Below are 21,383 nucleotides of genomic sequence, written 5' to 3' on the forward strand. Positions count from 1 at the left end.
CATCAGGTGAGTTTCTCTTCTGTGATCTGGCCAGAGCTTTGCAAAGCTGATGTAAGTGCAGAGCTGTCAGAAAACTAATAACTGTCATTTTAGTGAGTGTGGAGATGAGAATGGGTACTGAGATAGAGTTCAAAATGTCATCTGTTGTGATACGGATTCATTAATATTTCAAAATGTGTTTTTATAAAGCAGGCTGTGGCAAGGAACCCTTTAAGATCTGTCTAATGGGGAGTGTATTTTGGGTAAGTTGCTAATTAATCTTGGTGCTTTGGCAGTCTCCCCAAAGAGATCAAACATACATAGACATAATTCTCAGAACTGAAGCAATTCTGTGCCAGAGCTGCCATCACCAGAAGAGTAAAATATGATCTTAAAGTCCTGCCAAGGAGGTCTTGGCTGATGGCAGTTATCCTTCTGAACAGTTTATGTTCTGTATAAATATCTAAGTTAAAAAGTAATTAAACTTTAATACAGCAAGAAGAGTAAAAGCACTGTGAAGCATCAGAAGCCAGCACCCCTCTGTGTGTATGTGTGGAAGTATTCCTTGTGCTGTGATAAAAGAATGGATCGCTGCATTAATGCACTGCGCCTTGCCTGCGTGCTCACGGGTAGTGCCCAGCAGGTGGTATAGCAAAGATTTGTTATGGGATATTTTGCATATGCCACTACTAATAACGAAGCAAAATAAACCTCCCCAGGTCGGTACCAGCACTCTCTACCTCCTTTACAACAGAAGTGAGAACCACTGCTGACTCTAGCTAAGTAAGGGTCATAATGGGGAGGTAGAGGTAGAGGGTGGTGATGCACTGGAACAGGTTGCACAAGGAGGTTGTGGATGGAATCCCTGGAGGCATTCAAGGCCAGGCTGGATGTGGCTCTGGGCAGCCTGGGCTGCTGGTTGGCGACCTGCACATAGCAGGGGGTTGAAACTAAGGTGGTCATTGTGATCCTTTTCAACCCAGACCATTCTGTGATTGTCAAAGCACTCCCATCCCCTGTGCTGTGTGCTTGGTAGGGGGCTCATCTTGGATTCACATTGAGGTGAGATTCAAGGGGCTAAACTACCCATAGGCAGTGATAACTTCTTGATGCCATACAGTATTACAGCAGCTGTTGTCTTCCTCTGTCCAATATACACTGCTTCTTTAATGACCTTTTTGTAAGAGAAGTAATTTGCAGCTGGAAAATGTGTGTCAAACTGACATGCTTTGGCTCCAGTCAGCGTCTTGCTCCTGTTCCTGTTTTTGTTTGATGAAAGGAGATGGTCAAGGAGATCCTCTGTTTTGCGAGGTAAAGCTGAAGCAGGGGTGGTCTCTTTCTGAGCTGTCTGATGGTGGGCCAGCAAAGCTCCATGACATGTACTGACTAGGTATGTAAACTGTCCCTCTGAAGTCCAGGGAGAAACAGTTGAATGTTTAAGTGCTTTGCTGGGTCAGGGCCAGAGTGCTTTACATTTTCCTACCGAGATTTTTAGACCTTAAACCTTTAGGATGGTGTGTATGTGGGTTATTGTATACCAGCATTTCATTTTTGAGAGAATCTCCTGCTTTGGGAGAGCTCAAAGAAACTGTTTGGCCATGGGTTATGTTGACAGCATCTATAAATAGTCTTAGATGTCCTTTGGAAAGGTGTCTGATGCCATAGTAAAATGTAGGAGTTAATTGCTTTATAAGCCATGTTTCTCTCTCCCTTTCCTCTAACTTGTATGAGATGGTTGAAAGAGCAGTTTAAATGTTTCAGGTCCTCCTGACTGCATTTAAGCTGAGTACTTGAAATCCCATGGTGAGAACTTTATGTGCTCATGTTGTGTTGCATTTGGACAGGACCTTGTCACCGAGCCACAGGGTCTCTTTGGGACACCATGTGTGCTGTCAGCTGTTGATATTTGTTCATTTTTTCCTGCTCTCTCAGTGTCCAAGTCTTTATCTTCCATCACACTGAGTGCAGAGCAAACAGCAAAGAAGCTCCTGCTTACCTCCTTATTGTAATTCTGAGGATATAGCCTGCATATTTTACTCACCACGGTTCAGCTGATGGTGTTGATGATCATGGAGCCAATCCTAAGTAACAGAGGAAATATACTTCCAGTAAGTTGCTAGGAAGAGATCAGAAAATGATCAGGCCACACAAGTAGTTTAGTTGGTACTGCAGACATGGTGAGAGTTGTCCAAGGTTGGGGCTGATGGCAGCATTAACAGCCCTGTGACTTGGATGGAGTTGCTGAGTTAGACCTGCAGTGATTTTCCAGGACAGAGAGATTTCCTGGCCTACTAACTAAACTTGCCATCAGACACGTGGGGAGTTGATAGTTTCTTAAAAAGGTGTGTGTTTGAGAGTAAACCACACAGAAGTGCTTTGTGTTAAGCTTGGCTAACAGCCCCTCCAACAAGGTGATGAACAGGCACTACTGCAGAGCAAATGGGAAAAGTTTGCTAGGAGGCAGGGTCATTGCCAGGTAATTAATAACTACTGAGTAACAAAAACAGGGGAAGAAATGTCTTTGGTTCTTATGAAACTGGTGGCCATATCCATCATGTGGGCTGGAGATGTATTCATGATGCAAAATGTTTTATAAAGGTCAAGCTGAAGTCTTGATTTGTTTGAAGTTTTGGAATACCTTCACTGCTGTGTTCACAGTGAGGTACTGGATAATGGTTTGGAAAAATACAGTAGGGTTGAGTGCTTTGTTGGCAGGTGGAGAAAGATTAAGTCTCCTGCAGTGCAAAATTAAGACCTGGGCAGTCTTCACTGACAGTGATGCACTTCTGAGCTCCTATAGAAAACAGTGAGTGTCTTCTTGTTGTTTGGAGACAGGGGAGCAGAGGGTTTCTCCTTTGCCCTGGATGGAAGCGTTAGAGAGGACAGCCAGGGTCAAGGGAGAGGATAGTGTCCAGAACAATGATTTGCAAGAGGTATCATGATCTTTGGCACTGATTTTTATTGGGCCTCATAGTGGCTCTGTGAGAATCTTTGCTTTCATTTCTTTATCAAAGGGCACAGCTTCACTGCTGTGTTGTTTGGAGCCAAGAGCTTGTGGAAGCAGAATGGAAATGCTCCAGAATGAACACAGCCATACTAAAAAACAAGTTATTTATTGATTTTTTTAATTGTGATTTTGTTCTTAAATTGGGAGAAAAGTATATTTAGGAGTGGAGAGGGGAATACACTTATTTCCTGATTATTAAATTATTATTATATGTATTTTTTACTTTTTATTTTTGAATTGTGGAAAGGGAGATGCTTAGATGCACAGGATCCATTGCTGTTCTTTTCTCTCAGTACATCCTATGGTACCAATATTGCTCAATGAAGTCATAGATCCTAGCATTGAGCGTTACAAAAAGCAAGAAAACCTCAGTGCTTGTGGATGCTAATCAGCATTCTGCTGCTCATTTATCTTGTATTCTCATGCAGCTTGCTTAATTATGGCATCTTTTTACTTTTCATGAATTTAGGATAATAAGATATTGATGTTTGGGGTTTTTTTTTTTTTTTTTGAAGGGCAACATTAAGATTGATTGGCCCTTCTGATATAGTAAGTGTCTCCCCCAGGGAGGCATGAATCTGTGTTCCCCAGAGCAGCAGACCAATATATGGATTGCTCTATATGGATCAGTCTGTCCTGTTGGCCTCTGGTGAAGGAAGAGCACAGGTAAATAATGTCTTGCCCAACCCTGGATATTCACTAGCTGTATCTTTGTTGTGTGTGACACATCCCAAGCCAGTAACTAATGCCTTCAGCCAGGCCTGGCTCAAGAACATGGTGTTATAGTGGATGTTCTTTATTTTGAATGCCTCAGTGTGCTGCAGGACCTTCATCTCCATCAGAAATCCTGCTGTGGAGCCTGGTATTTAGAGAGCAGAGAGCCTCTGAGAAACTGCAGCGTCAGATTTTTTCCCCACATGTACTGACTCATCTGTACAGCCTTTAAAATCCAGTATCACTTCTGTCACGAGCTCACGCTGGATCACGATGAACGTAGGAGGGAGCTTTTATTTTGTTTTTCTCCTGTCCTGGCTGCCAGCAATATGGTGACAAAGAGAGCAGAAGTGCTTGGGTGCGGGGCACAGATGTTGTGTTCCAACCCTTGTCCTGAGCAGGCTCTCAGAAATGGGTTCCTCTGGTTGGGAAATGGAGGGTGAGGGTTTCAGGCTGATAAGAACATCCTGAGCACTGATTGCAGAGGGACCAAGCATGGAAAAAATTTACTTCTTTTCCGTTGATTTGCAGAATCCTTAGTTAAATTAAACAGTGAAATTTTAGGGCATAAAGAAACCCATATGTCTGTGGGTGCCGTGTATATGGCCAGCTCTGCAGGAAGGCTGCTCCAGTGCTGGGAATGCTAGTCCATGGTTTTCTGCTGGCTCTAAGCACACTTGAACAAACTAACCCAGTGTGTGACTGTCAGTGATAGCAATGACTGCTTTTACCTGTAGGGCTGAGGCTGACATAACTGCAGTGGAGGTGCAGCTGTATTATATAAAGGCAGTTTATATGGGATGAAGCTCATTCTGTGTTTTCAGCCAGATTGAGTGGTGGTGGCAATTTAAAATGCTTTTGTCTCGGAATAGCTGTTTTCATGTTGTGAAGGAGGAGGAGTTACCAGCATAGCTAACGTGAGAAGACTTTCTGTGGTGCAGACAAGTGCTCAGCAGCAGTGGAATGAAGTTAGCAGCTCATCAGATCGATGCGACAGCCACTGCTCAGAGCCCTGGGAATAGGCAGGGAGTTGGATGGATTCCTTAGCTTCTCATTTCTGCCGCTTAGAGCAGGATGCCTGAGCCGTGGGTGAAGAAGTACGGGTTACTGGTTAAGAGTTACTGGTGTTGAGCTGCTCTTGTGGAGGTGAGAGACCCAATTCTCCTTCTGAGGAAGGGTCTCGGCGTTCTGCCTGGCAGGTGATGAGCAGCTGCTTGATTCCTCTGCCATTTTCTGTTTCTCCTTGAGCTTAAGTTGTTGAGAGTGACTGGAAAGTTGTCCTGCATGGAATGAGGGGGGCCGTATTCTCCAACAATTTCAGAGGGAACACCAAACCTCATGTTTGCAAACTAGCATCTAGCTTCTCTAGAAACCAGCTAGAGAGAAGGATGCTGGCTATTTCAAGGGTTTGGAAATAAAAGTTAACTTTGGTTTGGTTATTTTTAAAATTAATTGAGAACTTCTTGCACTCAGGAAGTCCTAAACAGATAACCTTCATCTGGCAAATGAGCAGAATGTGTCTCATATGTGACAATTATTTTTAAATGTGCTAATGTGCAGACCGTTGTGAGCTATTTAAAGGTTCCTGGATGGAAAGCTGCCTGCTGTTTCTGTGGAAGGTTAATTTTGTACTATGGGGGAGGAAGAGGTGCCATCTACTCTGCATGAAGCTGGTTTGCAGTGCAGAAAAAACTCTAAAACTCTGCAGTCCGAAATCTAGCTTGATGAGCTGGGATGTTTGGTGGGAGTATGCTGACTAAGATTGCCTTTCTCATCCGAGGTTGTAAAATATGATTTAGATGCTACCTCAAATGCTTTACATATCATAATTAACTAGCCTTGCGGAGTTTTTCTCATCTATTTGCCGCAGGAACTAAATTAAAACTGTAATAAACCATTTGTTATGTTCACTTTTTGGCAAGGAGGATTTAGTTCTGAAGCCTGTAACACTGCCCCTGGCTGATGCTGGGGAGGGCAGGGGGCACTCAGAGGGTTTGGGAGCAGGGCTGGGGGGTTCTGGTCATGCTTACCTCTGTTGTGTGGTTCTGCCATGGTTGTTTCTGGAAGCAGGAGGCTGGGAAGGGCTGCCTGCCTGGTGGGGTGATCCTGTGCCTGCCAAGCTGGATCCTGCTCACGTTTCTGCTGTCTCAGACAATATCGGACCTCAGCAAGGATGGCTGAATGTCTTGAAAGAGCTGATCGATCAGTCTGAGGACACTGGATTGTAGCAGGGAATATTGAATTCGGCTCCTGAGTTGGGTGATCATGCAGGATAGATTTTCATGGTTTTTCTGGGCCAGCTTGAGCTCTGTCCCAGGAGAGACCACTCCGAAACCTTCACACAGCTGCTCACTGGGAATGCGCCGCTTTTATGTGCATTGTTTCAGCAGTGCTGGGACAGTTAAAAATTAACGTTTGCTCTCAAAATCAGTCCTTGTACACCACAGTCAGGGCTTTGCCTCATCTCTCCCTCCCTTTGAAACTGAGACACCCATGGAACATGTCTGTGCGTGCTCTATGAAGAGTGCTGTGCTAATAGACGGAAACCAATGGGCAAATGTTCTTCAGATGTCTCTGGTTTTCACTTTTTAATGCCTGAAGCCTTTGTATGTTTTAAGTAAATGGTTGGCATTTGATGCTTCTCCCGTGCAAACATGGCTTCATGCTCTTGAGGGATAATTATTTGGTTTGTTCTTAGGAAAAGAGTCCCTTTTATTTTTTTTTTTCCTCCTCTTTTAGCCTCCCCCAGAGAATTTGCAGCTTGATCCCTGTGAGGTCAGCAGGCTGTGTGAAAGTCCTGCTGTTAAATTTGGCCGTGCAACTCCTGGCCAGGACTCCCTTTCTCACAATTGAAGGGCTCAGTGGGTTATCTGAATCTCTGATAATTCTGATTACAACTTGTGAACGTATGACAGGGAGATTGTAGCATACACTGAACTGCTGTTGCTGCTGTACTGCCTGCTGAGCTCTTGCTGTACAGAGCAAGGAGCCCTGTGTTCATCAGCCGCCTTCTCCCTTCACTCACAGTTTGCCCTTTTGAGTAAGCATCTGGGGTGTCCCCGATTTGGACCCTGCCTACCAAACTGTTAACAAGCAGAACTGTAGCTTACAGGCTCAGAAATGGTCAAATCAAAGAACAAATGGCAGAGCAATGGAAAGCAAGCTCTTTCAAAGCTGAAGACCGTTCCCTTGGTGCCATTCTCTCCATCCCACGCCCAATGAAAGCATAAAAATAGTGTTGGAACTGTGGGAGTAGAAATGGGGATAGATTAGCACTCGCTTTGTGGCTTTGCATGCTGTTAGTTTTCTTTTTACAAAAGCTTTGACAGTAATTGGAAGAGACATCCACCATGGTGCTCTGGATGCACTGCCCTATAGTAATAAAGGACAAGTTATTCTCTTAGAGCCTATAGACCTGTTAGCTGGAGCTTGCTGTGCTTTATTATTGCTGTTGTTGGTTTTTAACACATAACAAATTGCAGGTAGCTGAGAAATTGATTTCATGGTTGGACTATTTCTTAAAATGCTTGTTTAGAATTCCCCATATTCTTGGTGCGCGTTCCTTTACCCTGGTAGGATCAGTCAGGAATGCAGTGTGTCCATGTGGCTGTGGTCTCAGAGGCCTTGGGAAGCACACTTATTTTTGGCCATATCCGTATGGTTGTAGAATGGTCTCAGTGCTGAGGATTACATACTGAGAGCTGCTGCTTTGTAATGTATTCTTGCACTGAATCAGGTGTGCTGGCAGGTCAGTAATGCTGCTGTGTGCGTGGCAGAGGCACCAATGCCCTGGAGGTGTGACACCACCTGTGTATTTTTGTCTCCTTGTCTCCCAGGAAGCTCTTGATGCTCCTTCAGTCCTAAGAATAGGTTTTGAGTCGCACAAAATTGTCCTTTTCTAGGGTTCTTAGTGTGTATGTATTTATATTCTCTTTATATATATAATAAGAGAAAAGGAAGCACTTGCTGCACTGATGGCATGCTTCGTACCAATAAAAGGATGTTTGCTTTCAATAAGAAGGCAGTGGCTGAGTTGGCAGGGGTTAATCCACAGCTTGCCATTTAGATAGGCAGGCCGTGTGCCCTGGCCTTTAGTGGAAAGGGTAAAGGGTAAAGGCAGTTGTATAAGGCAACCAGGTTGCTCTCCTCTCTCGAGGTAGGTGAGCACATCTGGGGTTAGCAGCACATCTCGGTTACTGCAGAGATGCAGTTAGTGCTTCCCACTTCATAAAGAACCATTGGCCATTTATAATGAATGGCATTTTGTGTAATCATTTCAGATATGAAAGAAAGAAACAAAGCTGACAGAAAATCACAGAGTCAGCACTACTGTTATTGCTTCTTCTCTGCTCCCACGTGGACTGATAATAAGTGTTTCTACCTCATTTAGTCATACAGTTTATGGATATATTTAGGAGTCTACGTATGTATCTTTGCTTGAATAGACTTCACTTTTATTTATTTTATACCATCTTATGGCATTTCTTTTCTTCTTCTGTTTTCTAAATGAAACTAAGAAGCTTTGAGTAGGCAACCAGGTGGAGTAATGCAGCATCCTCCCCCCTTAATTAAAAGCTCTCACTGCTTGTGAATATTCTCACATATTTCAGAGGTTGTGTGTGGTGGAGGGGCATTCTCTTCTGAACTGGAGCAGAGCTCAGTAGCTGGTGCTCCTGGGTCTTCTGCTATTTCTGTCTGCTTGTGTAGTGCAGATAATACTTGGCTCTTTTGCAGGACTGTCATGAACACAACTGAGAAAATGCCTCTGGAGAATCCTCGGTGAGATTCTGGCAGCTTCCAAATTTTGTAGACAGTGCAAAAAATCAGTGATGCTGGAACAGGAGAGAGAAACAAGGGAGGCTGTTGTCGAGCTCCAGGTCTCTGCTGAACCAAATTTCAAGTTATTAGTGTTGATAAAAGAAGGAAAATGAACTGCAAAGAAAGAGCCGTTTCTTTGTGATTTCAAGGCAATGGTTCCTGGAGATCTTTCTGGGGTCACCTGGGGTCTTTCTGAAATTTGTGTAGTGTTTACAGTATCCTTGGCCCCTCTTATATACCATAATGGAGCATGTGTTATTGGGAGAAGCTCCTGGAGGTCGCAAAAGCATTTCCTTGTGGAGTATTTAAAATCCTTTTTGTGGATTCTAGCAGGGACTGTTCTGCAAGCAGTTGTCTCGTGACCTTTCTGCTGGTGGTTTGGCATTTCTCAGCAGGGAGCCCCAGCAATACATCACACGGCCGTGACTGCAGGCTGCTGCTGTGCAAGGTGGGCTGGCAGCGTTGTGGTCCTGCTGTCCAAATGGTTTTTTCTGAGCATGCTTAGTGGTCCAGCAATCTGCAGGTGACAGCTGGGAGCCTTGTTCACACTGATAAATTCAGTGCCTCGCTCTAAAGAGGATTATGGTGGCTCTCATGCTTTGTTTTGATTTGGGATGACATCAGTGGGAGAGCGGGCAGCGCTGTTCCTCAGTGGATTTATTGTGGGACTGAGGTTGAAGAATTGGGTTTAAGTTTTCTTTCTGCCAGTGGTTTTCTGGATTTCTCCATTCACGTCAGCTACTCTCTGTGGTTTAACTTTCTCTGCTTAACTGTGCAGTTTGCTGTGGAAAAGCAGGCTGTATGAGAGCTACATGTTCCTAGCTAGATCTACAATCAGAGGAGTCATTGGCTGGGTGATAAGCACGATAACCATAAAGCATGGCATAGCATGGTGCTGGGCACACAGGGCATTGGCATTAGTGGTGTCACGTTTGCTCTCCAGCTGAGATATTCCTAATTTAAATTTGATTTCAGCCAACAAGCAAATCTTTTATTTTACTTTCATTCTTTCAAATGAGAAAAGTTCACGCGTGGTACTAAATTTTCACTGGGTTAAAAAACATTCAGGAAACACAGGAGTGTGTTGAGTACAGCAGTAGCAGTGTTTTAATTACATGGAAATCAAATGTTCTTTCTCTCTGAATCTCAAATATGAGTTGGAGGCATGAAAGCCATGAGGTGAGTGACAGAATTACTACAGAGTGATAGCACCAGCCAGGATCCCAGATGAATGGGTATTTTGACTTCTCAATCTGCAGCCCAGAAGGAATGCTCGGTGCTTTTTTTTTCCTTCCCTTTTAAATTGCTTTCAAGCTTAGTTCTTACTGAGGATCTTGTTTAGGATCTCTCTCTCAGTCCAGCATTTGGGTCTCAGGTCTCCAGAGATGGAGAAGAGATGAAGAGATGGTGCCTTGAAGTTTATGACCCTGCCTGTGCCTTTCAGGATGAACGATGGCCTCTCATTGACTCTGGGGTCACGTTCTCTTTGTAATTGCACTGAAGTGACTTTCCGCTACATTTGGTACATGCAGGCAGACATGCCATAATTTGTTCTGTAAGATGCAGCCTCCCCACAATCACAAGGAATACGTAGGCTTGCCTGCCTCAAACATGGCATTAGGACTCTTTCTCTCTCTCTCATTAAGTCAACATAAATCTGGCATAGTCTTGTTGGTTTTCCCCTGCCTTTTCTCCTCCAAGTAATGAACAGAACTACTGTTTGCCAGTGAAAGCTTGCTCTGTTTGGATAATTCTTTCCATTGGCCACACTGGTGCAAACTGGAGGTAAGCTTAGAGATGGAAAACCCTCCATCGTAGGAGCCTGAAATATAGGGAACTTTGGGCCTTCCTGAGCTCTTCAGGCACTTTGTTCCACTGCCTACAACTTTGGGTGAGATTGCTTCTCTCTGGAACTCTTGGGATGTCTCCTCTTCCCTCACCTTGAATTCTTCAATAAATAGCTCCCCAGAAAGGCTCCAGTGTGAGCACCAGCAGTGTGGCCAGTTTTCAGCTGTAGGTTGATTGCCTCTTTTGTATCACAGGAGTACCTGAGGGCTAGGTTTGGACTCAGTTCTTGCTTCCTTTGCATGAGATGAATTCCTGATATAATTCCTAATTATTTTTTGTATTAATACCTGCATTCATTTTTGGTCTGCATGATGGCAGCTAGGGGCACTAATCTGTCTTTATATGTAGATAGTACTTGCTCACTAACTCTGTGATCTTAGGAAGATGTTCCCTTTAAATCCTCTAAACTATTTGCACTAATCCTCATTAGTGTACTATCTGCATTTCCATCATTTGCTTTTGCTTCTTGTGCATAAGAAAGCCTTATAATAGGAATTCCAGAACAGGAAGGGACGTAGGAGATGACTGCAGATTACTGCTGGTTTTCTAGTGGCTACTTTTTCAGAGCTGTGTTAATGTGTAGGCTTAATGAGCAAGTTTGACTCCAGGGCAAGGTTGAGTGCTGCTCTGAACAGCAGTTTCCATCTAGGGTTTCTTTAAAAAGAAATATTTGCTAACCTGCCGGCTTTTATTTTTGTTTATTTGTCTCTACTCCATTTTTTAGGGCAAGTAAAAGGTAGAGTCATGCAAAGGGCTGCCTGAAGACTTTGGAAACTGTAAATTGATGTGTTCGGAACAGATATGAAAGTATGTTTTGGGTAGTAATGCCTAAATCTAGAAGCAGGACATCCTGTCTCTCCCCTTTGACTTGCACTTTTAAATCAAATTTATGTTCAGCCAGGAAAGTACGAGCCTCCCTCTCTCCTGAGGAGTGACTTTGTCAGGGTCTAGAGAATGTTTTCTAATTGAATGATATACAGATTGGTGAGGAGATATAGTGTCTGTAACGCAGCATTGCCCTGATGCTGTGCTTGGCTGTTTGCTTCAGTGGGGTATTGGCACTGCTAACACCTTTCTTCAAGAGCGTCGAGTTTCTCACCTCCTCATGTCTCCTCCTCTCCGTTTCTCTTTCAGGCCCAGGCCTGTTTGCTTCTCCAGAAGGTTCTGCCACTTCGTGAGCTGAAGCTCTCCACGACCAAAGAAGAGTGGGAGGAGCTGATCAGAGAGAGCATCAGCCAAGTGACAGAGGTAACAAGCTTCAACATGTTAAATGTTGGACACCCCTGATGGGTGCTGTGTTCACTGGTATGGTGGTCCCATGGATCTGGAGTCTGAGGCTGTGCTCTGCTTAACTCGTCTCCTTCAGGTTGTGCCTGCTCACGCCAGGGCTGAGTCGTGTCCACTGGGCTAACAGCATTCTTGTAATACTGCTGTTCTGATGTATTTTATAGTGTGGAAGAAGTGTTCCTGGTACACTCAGCAGTGCTTGTGTGTGGAACCATCAGAGGGACACAGTCTTAGGGAACATGCTCATATAGGTCAATTTTAGGCTGCTTCAAGTTTCGAAATGCAAGGCATGGTGAACATTGACTTAATTTTACAAAATGTTATGGGAGTTCTGTATTTGAATATGCTTTGGGGCCATAGCGACAGAGCTGAACTCCACTGGACTTCTGGCTCCTGGTGAATTGCTTCTGGACCAGACTCCTTTGCTAGTGTTGTTTTCCAGGGAAACCTCTAAATACATTAGCCAACAATTTATACAGAACAGACAGTGATACAGAAATCACAGTGCAGTGATGAGTGTGGGCTGTACCTGTGAAGACAGCAGTTTTGGTGCAGCTGTTCTGCAGAGGACGATCTCTGAGACAGGAGATTGAAGGAGCAAGTGCTTTCCAGTTGTCTTCTAGATTGACACAGGGGCAACCAAACAGACAAATCGGTGTTGTGATGTGGAGACTAAACTTCATGACATGGGAGATTCCAGTCTTGGTGTTCCTATGTAACTGCAGGTGTGACCTCTTTCAATCTTGACTTCTTGAAATGCTAGTTACATGGTAATTTAGTCCATTCTGTAATTTACCACATTGGAGCAGAACAATTAGCTCTGTTTTCTTTGGTTGAGGAGGGACAAAATGTAAGCAAGTTTAAATCAAGGAATTCAGAGGTGGTGATTATAATTCTTGAGGAAGCAGGTAATCCTAGGTTTCATTAAATGCCTTTATTTAAAGATGACATCAGGAATCCAATGGGTGGAGTTGGGTATGATTTTGTTTTCCAGCTACACAAACATGCCACTCCTCCCAGCATGGTCATCTCCATGTTCTTCTTCAGTCCCTGCAGGACTCAGACTGATTCACTGGGAAACCACAATGCCTTTATGCTGTCCTGGTCAAGGAAAGTTTAGCATCTTACCACCCATCCAGTATTTTAATGAGTTTTGCTGCCAAAGCTCCCTGGTGTCTTTTTTTTCTGCGGTCATCTGTGTTTAAAGACAAATTCCTGGGAGATAGCATCAGTTTGGGCTGTCCAAGGTGCACTCTGTGGGCAGCAGATCTTCTGCACTATTAACTGCACATGGGTGCTCTTTTGGGCCATCCTAAAAAACCTCTGATACAGCATTCTTTCACAGTGCTCTGTGAGTATTTTTCCCCCCTTCTTCCTTCTTCCTCTTCTTGCACTAGCACAGTGCTGGTGTGACTCTGGGTGTTCCTTTGAGTGTTGCTGAAGTGTGGAGGGATCAGAAAAACACACTTCAATGAGCTGTTGTAAAAGCACATAGTGATGCTGCTGTGTAGTGGAACAATAATCCTATCATGACTGATCTCTTCTGGAGATGCTGAAAATCCCTTTTAGCAGAAGGCTGGGAACAGCAAATTTAAAACCTGTGGAAACTATACATTTGTCAAAGGGAGTAACCCACCATTAAAATAACTTGCTATTAACTGAATCTCCAGTTGGAAATTGTGTGCTTGTCTGAGGGAGGAGCTGCAGGACAGGTGGGAGTCACAGCTCAGTGCTGAAATTACGGGGACTGTGAGTTAAGAGCTTGGCCAAACAATGCCCGTTCCTGTCCTGAGGTCTGTGCATGCCTCTGCTTATCTAGAGGGCAGGGAGGCCCTGTGCAGAACTGCAGCTGTCTCCTGGAGCTCGGCTTCATTCCCTTTCATCTGAGACTTGCTTCGGTTTGGGGTGGGTGTCTGTGTAGGCAACTGTTGGCATATGAGTCCCATGAGAACCTGGACTGGGAGCAGCAGTTCACGCTGCTGTGAAAAATGATAGATGATGAGGTTTTATTGTCCTCCCTCTTGGTTGAAAGGTCTGCATTTGCTGTCATTGGCTGTTCCTGCCTCTGTGCTTCACAAACAGCTTTTTTTAGAGGAAAAAATGACGATACAGAATTTTATACCATTCCTTGACCCAGTGAGAAGTCTGAAGTATCCCGGGGGGCCACTCTTACTGCCATTGCAAGTGTAGTGCTGTGAGAAAGGGCAGGATGCTATCTCCAGATTTCTGCTTTCTCCTTCTGCGTTGCCTCAGTGATGAACTGCGTCCCTGCAGAGCACGTGATGAGGTTTGGGGCAGTGATGTGTGGTGGGACTGGGAAAAAAGCAGCATGAGAAAATGGCAGTCTTGGATATCATCAAATTATCTGTGCAAAACCAGGAGGCAGATGAGGGAGAGTCAGCGGCCAGGAACCTTAAATGAAGAGACAGCTTCCTGAAATAGCAGCTCTGGCTGCTGCGGGGCAGTGGCTCTTGTACTTACATAAGCTGATGCGACCTTGTTTGTTCTCAGGACATTAAAACATGCTTATAAAACATATATCGCAGTCAAGAGGGATTCATGTCTGCTTCTCCTTACTGTCTAAGCAACTCTTGGTATCTCTGGAGTTTTCCCAGTGAGATTGCTACTTGCTGTTGCTGCTCTTGATGTTTTCTGGTTGGTCTCCTGGGCAGAAAAGCCCCCAGGTCTGCCCTGGGAGCTGGTTGTGTTGGACAGCAGCTGCAGTGAGGGAGCATAGAGAGCTCTGGCTTGGTTTTGGCCTCCCTGGTTCTCAGCAGGCTCCTTCAGATGAAGCAGAACCTTGCTGCAGATGTTCAAGTTGACTCTGCTGTTGGGAGCCCAGACAAGCCAGTTGTGTTTGTGGGATAAAGAAGCAGCATGGCTTCATGTTGTAAATGTCAGAGCTCACCTGAGATGGTATGACATCTCACAGAGTCTTCTTCCTCTTCCAGACAGCTTTGTTCTTTTATCAGTAGGCTCCAAAGCGTTTTACAAAGGAAATTCCAACCAGTGAATTGTTGATGTAATGAAGAAAGTATTTTGAAGAAATCCAAGCGCTGATGTATTTAGTTTATTGCAGTTGTTCTCCCTGTGTTATAGATGATACGCTTGGCTGGGAAGTGAGCCAAGACCCAAACTTTGGTCTCTTGGGCCATCCCAGAGGCTCTTTTTCTGCTTGGACAATCTGACTGCTTCTTTACTTGGCTTCAGAATAGCTCAGTGTGTTGAGTAGCAATGTCTGTCCTCATGTTATCCACGGAGGAAGCTGTTCTTTGTTGGTTCAAACTGCCTTGTGCAGTGAGGCCCATGGCCAGACCTGGAAAGCCAAATTCCCCCTTTTGTGTCGGGAACCACTGCACAGTTTTGGTGAGGGATCTCTTTGGGGTTCATAGAATCACAGAATTTCCCATGTTGGAAGGGACCTATAAGTATCATTGAGTCCAACTCCTGGAATTTCACACGCTGTCTTTTTGATTCCATCAAGCTACTCTCAATTTGATCTTCCATCTCTCCTTGTTGTCATTGTGGGCACGTTTTGGTGTTTGTCCTTCTTGTTAGATACGTTTCTGTTTACTTTCCGATATGTTATGAAATTGCTGTCTTGGCTTTAGAGTGATCTGGAAGCTGTGCCAATCTTTTAGTAACTCATTGACAGATTTGGGGCAGGAAGCTTCAGGATGTGAATACATCATTTCATTATCTTTTTGTCATCTCTTTCCCAGGGACTGGCTTGCCATCCTGAACTGAGGTCTGCGCGTAACTCCCGTCTTATGCCCAAATTCCCTGTTGTGATGTATAAATCAGGGGGAAGCGGGAAAGGGTTTTGAGGAATATGCCACAGAAAGCAAGTTTTGATGGCTGAGTAACTTCAAAACCAAACAGCTGTCAGAAGAAATGTTGGAAAAGCTTCTTTCTCTGGCTTGTACACAGCTGTTTCCTGAGGGTTTCCTTTGTCTGTCTTCTATATTAAGTACATCATAGGAAGGGACCAACTTTACTGCTGTCTTTGTTTCTTCTCTTCTTTTGTCAGTGTTGTATCCTGCATGAGATCTAACAAAAGCAAATAATGCTCAGGTTGGCTGTTTGATCTCCAAATAGGATCAAGGCATTGTGAAATGTCAAAATGCTCACAGAACCCAGGAGCCAACTCCATTGCCAGACCGAGGCTGTTCTGATTGCCAGCACTGGAGAGGTTGGGATGGGTGTGCACATAACCCTACAGAGGTGGATGCAGTGCCTCCTTCCCTTAGGTGGTGACTTAGACTTGAACTAGAGGGGCAGCTGTTTGTCCATAGAAAGGCATGAATTTAGACAGGTGAGGTTACACGGCCACTGCAGAGACTTGCAGTTGGAAAGTTGCTCTGATCCCTCTGAAATCTCTCACCGTATGGCATTAGAGCGTTTTTGTTTTCGAGTGCTTCAACAAGGAAGGCATTTAAATGAAGCAGCTGGAGCCACTCAGAGGGTGAGGTGGGACAAAGGGTTGTGCTGTGCGGCCTTCCAGTATAGACATGCCCTTCATTTCTGAAGGGCATCACATTTTATTATCGATGTCTTAATTTGTATGGAGATAAATTATTAACAGTGACTTCATCAAATCTCTAAAAAACCATTCTTCATTTTTTTTTCTTGAAGATTGCCTGAGCTTTTATCTGTCCATCCTTATGAATTCTTAATTCGTTGCCCTTTCTCAGCCTCTTAGCTTGTAAAATGAGGCCAGGAGTGATTTAACTGGTATCTCTGACTTGCTCTCAGAGTACTGGGTGTCTCTGCGGAGAATTCGTTCTCCACTGTTCCTTCAGCTGTCCTGTATGGCTTTTCCCTGCTGCATTTGCATATGGGCCATGGAAAAAAATTATCAGATCTTTAAACTTGGGAAAGTGGTGGCATTTTCTGTGAGAATAGCTTCTTGATTTTAGGGCTCCTCCCTCTATTAGCAGCCAAAAGAAACATTGCAAAAAATGTCTTCTAATTACACCCTTCAGCATGTGGGGTCTGTCCCCTGCTCTCCCAGTCACTCAGTGAAGCAGCAGCTTAGCAGCTTCCATCTGTGTTCGAGCATTTCTTTACGACCCATTTCTGCTCGAGGTGCAGGGAGACAAAATTTTGAGTCTTTACCCTTTCAGACTTCAGAACCTTCAGTGAGAGAACATGAAGAGGGGAGGGACTGTCAGTGCTTCGTTCCTCCTTCAGCATTCTTGGCAGCTGCTCCTGCAGTGGGTGATTTGAGAAGCTCTCCATGCTTGTGTATCCCTGGCTCTTGGGATGGATGGAAGCTGGTGTGAGCATCATCCTCGTCCCTCCTCACTTCACTGCCTTCTGTTACTTAGCCCTAAGTTGGAACTTGGATTCAAGTGAGCTCTGTCATGAAGGAAGTATTTGGAGGTGGCCTCTCTGGGTTTGCAGGAGGTCAGTGCTGATTCCTGGCTCTGTTGTGGTCCGTGTGACTCAGTCACCTAAAATGGTGGGAATAATGCTGGTTTGCCTCTCAGGAGAAATGTGAAGAGTAATTACAGGTGAGACAAAGGTGCTTGCATCAGATAATAACAGGAGCTATGAGCATGCAGAGCACTAAAGTACTTCATGTGGTTTTCAGTTCATTATTTGCCTCCAAATTAGCAAAAGAAGACCGTGCCCCTCCCGGACCTCTTGGCTTACCTGGGAAATGCTGTGCTTTGGCTCGGGTAATGGGCGTATGCTTGTAGGGCCCCAGCTCTGCTTACTGGGACCCTTCCACATGAGACTGCACCGCAGGGAGCTGAGCCACAACAGCAGCAAAACTGTGCACTGTGGGACCTTGCATGCACAGTCGGCGTGCGAGGGTCAGCGCATTGAGTTCACACCTCTGCAACACCATCACTGCCTGACTGTGGATGTTCAGTGGGGAGGAAATGTTGCAGAGCTGTTTGCTGCTGCAGGAGGATTTGCCTTAGCAACCCTGAGCTGTGCCAGGGGGTGTAAGGCTGTGCAGGGCTGGGGGAGGTGTGTGTTTTGCGGAAGGTGCTTGGCACTGTATTCAGCCCCATTTATCCGTCAGCATCAGGCGTGGTATGGGGGAGGAAGGGGAAGGATGGAGACAGTGCAGCGTGTGGAAAGAATGCAGGTTGGCCAGGCTCCTCCGACTCACTGAGCGGTGACCGATCTGTCAGGCTGAGCCCACGGAGGGGAAGGGCTGTTTGTTTTGAACAATGAGATGGGCTGAAGGACGTGCTAGGAATGCAGAAATGGTGGTGTTCGAACTGTCGGTTAGGGAATGTGCTCTTCTCCTGGTAGCAGAATGCAATTGTGGAGCCTGAGATGTTGTTGTGCCCTGTCAGTCTGTGCAAAACGTGCACGGTGACTGAATTACTGCAGGCACTTGGCTCTAACGAACTTGTATGCAAACTTTGTGAAGAAGGAACGCAGTGAAATGCAATGAGAGTTGGAATGAAGGTCAGATGCTGCAGTAGCTGGAATAGCTCTATGTGTGATACAGGAGTTAGAAAGGTAAGAAAAGACATCAACTGAGAGGATGCAGAGGATGTGCTATTCTTCTTGTAAAAATCCTGGAAGCAGAGGATGTGGATCCAAGACTGCCATCCAACAGGAACAGCCAGAAGACTTGGGAGCAGAGTGCCTCACAAAAGAAGCCAAAACCTCTCTGCCAGCTGAGTCCATGTAGGGCGAGGCGGGAGCTGTAGTGCTGTACTGGCTTGAGATGAGATGGGAGTTCCTGCTATGAAAACTGCCTCCGTATTTTTTTCACTTTGGAAAGCGACCTGTGCAGATACACTGGCAGCTCAGATGTGCAGGCGTGATTAACACAGATACTGCTGAGCTGGACCTGGAGCTGAGGTTCCCTGTCAAGAGGGACTGGCTGTAATTGAAGGAGCAGAGTAACAAATGCAGAAAATGGCAGAAGAATAACGTAATCAGCAAGTGGTGTGAGCCTGGCTGTTGAGTATAAGCAGTGTGCTCCCTGCTTTTAGCATTAAGCAATTGAGTCTGTGACTCCTGGGTTGGTGAAGGGAGAGCTGGATGCCTTGCAGACAGCACCGTGGCAAAGGATTACAGGTCAGGCTGTTGAGCAAGTTCTGCTGGGTTTTCCCTGGACCCTCACCACTGCCCTACAGTATAGCTGGGAGCAAAACCACAGCTTTCACCTTCAGTTTTGCTACATAAAATGGTGATACTTTGTGCACGTCCTTTTGCAATCTAATCAGTGTTTGAGGCTCCCTAAAGGGTGCTGCAGATGACTGAAATCCAACCTCTTTTTAAGGCATGCTGGCTATATATTGCAGCTTGCCATCTGTTACATAATGATTTTTGCTTCACTTTTATGATTCTATTTTATATGTTCTCCAGATGAGATCACGATAAGCCTATAAAACGATTGACCCATACCATTGGGGCAGCAGTGCTAATTTCATCTTTCAAACAGCAGAGTGAGGGAGTAAACCAAGGCAGTGTGCTCTGCACGTCTGCAACATACAGACAATGGTTGGCACCACATGTAGCAGGAATTTAGGACAAATAGTTGGGAAAGCTGCTTTTGAGGTTTGGATTCAGTTCCCATCGGAGAGATTTGGGATTTCATTCCTTGGGAGCAGTCCCTGTTCAAAGTGAGCTTCCTTTATGCAATCAGAGCAGTGTGTTTATTGATGTTGCATTCTGACACAAATCCCAAGTGCTCTGCTGGGTACACTTGCTGCAGTGGGAGCATGAGAGTGAAGCAACGTGTGGCAGAAGATAGCATCTCACATAACAAGGCACGGGGAAGGACTCAGGGAGAGTGGTGGTGAGATTGGGGTAATAAGGGACACAGGCTGAGCAGGAACTGCACTCGAGAGTTGAAGGATGCATGACTGGCCCCACCATACTGCATACAGAGGGGCTGGCAGTTTGGGGCTCATTGGAGTAAATTGCTTCTGTGTGCTTCGTAGCAGAAGAGAAAGGGCATACGTTGAGAAATAGTAACATTATTCTGGATCCAGCTTCTCAAATCCATCCTGATTGTGGACCAGAACAAGTTGTGCAGAGTATTTAATTATCTGCTGGTTTTGTTGCTGTTTTGTCCTCTGGCTTCTCCACCCAGCTGCATTGCCTTTTTCTTCCTTCCTTGGTCTTGGAGGAGTGTTTAAAAGTGATCCATGTTAGTGGGGAGCTGTTTGTTTGCACCTGAATTGCACTGGATTGCCTCTGGCTGTTTGTGCTGGTGGAACTGTGCTTATGTTTTCAGACTCATGCAAAACACCTCCTTTGATTTAGATGTTTAATCTTACTGCACTGATGTCACTAGACCAGTGGTATCATCCATCTCCATCTCCTATTTGTTCTACAGTTCTGCATGAAATTGGTTGGCACCCCAAACTAGATGCACATCCCAAATTTCCAAGCACCTGACAGCTGCTTTTGGACTTCTAGTATCAGTTCCTCAATCTGCATCGCCTATCTGCAATGAAAAGAAAATGCAATTTGTTTGACATGCCTTCTTAATTCTTCAGCACTTGTGTACAAAAAAGATGACATGATGGCTGGTTTTACTGTGGCTCCTTCTCACAGTGCTGCCCCATACACCCCTCATTTTCTTATTCTTTTCTTGTTCTTTTCTTGTTCTACCTGAGAGACTTCATAGATGCTGAATTGGGTGGCTTTGTAGGTTAATGACATCGCTGGAGCTGAAGCTCTTCTAGCATATCAGGAAGGGCTAATTAGTTGTTGATAGCCAGATGAATTTGCAGCATGAGTTCCAGCTGGCAGAATGTGGTGACTTTCTAATAGAGGGAACCTTGTCCGTTGGGTGCCCATCCCTGGAGGTGTTTGAGGCCAGGTTGGATGGGATCCTGGGCACCCTGATCTGGTGGCTGGCAGCCCTGCCCAATGCATGGGGGTTGGAACAAGATGATCTTTAAGGTCCTAAGCTATTCCACAATTGCCAGTTTGGCATGTTCACACTCCAGACAGCAGCAGCCTTGACCATGAGCACAGCTGCCTCTGGAGAAATGGGCTGCGATCGGCACAGCGCTGACTCCGATATGCTTCTCTCTGCAAATCCTCTCACACTGGTGTAACCATGCGAGCTGCAGGGCTTGCTGTGCTGTGTGCACTCAGAAACATAGCAGGGAAGAAAGCTACATGTAAGCAGGGCTGCAAGGACCTGCTGCAGGCAGAGGATCAGTGCTCCAAGCCCCTGGGTTGCCTTTTGGCTCCCACTGCCTTTTTATAGCTATGTTCTGCTCTTCTCCACTTGTCAATAACTCTGGCTGTTATTTGACCTGTCTCTGGAGTGATTTCCTCTAAGCCAGACCTTTCAGTGTCTCAGAAACCCTACAGCACATAAAGGTAACACAAAGAGATGAGATTTTCTCCATTCTTTTCAGTGGATTTAAGCTTGATTGACAAGCCCTGTTCTAGTGCTGGCACCTGGGATTTCCTTGGTGTGCTGATGGATTTTTGCATTAGCTCTTTGCGTGCAAATCCCAGCTGCTGCAGCTGAGTTGGGTTGTCCCTCAGGTGAGTTGCCTGGCAGTCTTTGGGCCTTTCTGTGGGGGACTCATTGTCTCCCTTCTTTCTCTCCAGGAGGCAGCAACATGTCTCCAGCTGTGCTTTACTTAGAAACTGGGGAGAGCTGCAGAGTCGTGCCTTTGTGATATAGTTGTGCTTATCTTGTGCAGCTGTTCTGTAATTAACCTGGGCAGCTTCCACCATGTTCCCTCCTGAACACTGCCAGAGTTGGGTGGGCTTTGCTGTT

General features: G+C 45.3%; 1 protein-coding gene across 1 annotated transcript in view; it reads left to right on the forward strand.

The window, feature by feature from the left end:
- MYBBP1A (MYB binding protein 1a) overlaps positions 1-21,383 on the forward strand; it is a 51,733-nt gene that overhangs the window by 26,951 nt on the left and 3,399 nt on the right. Inside the window, exon 24 of the mRNA XM_010721910.4 lies at positions 11,501-11,614. Within this exon, the coding sequence (XP_010720212.3) occupies positions 11,501-11,614 (114 nt within the window). The remainder of the gene's footprint in view (positions 1-11,500; positions 11,615-21,383) is intronic.

This window comes from Meleagris gallopavo, chromosome 21 (assembly GCF_905368555.1).
Source record: "Meleagris gallopavo chromosome 21, MGAL_WU_HG_1.1, whole genome shotgun sequence".
NCBI lineage: Eukaryota > Metazoa > Chordata > Aves > Galliformes > Phasianidae > Meleagris > Meleagris gallopavo.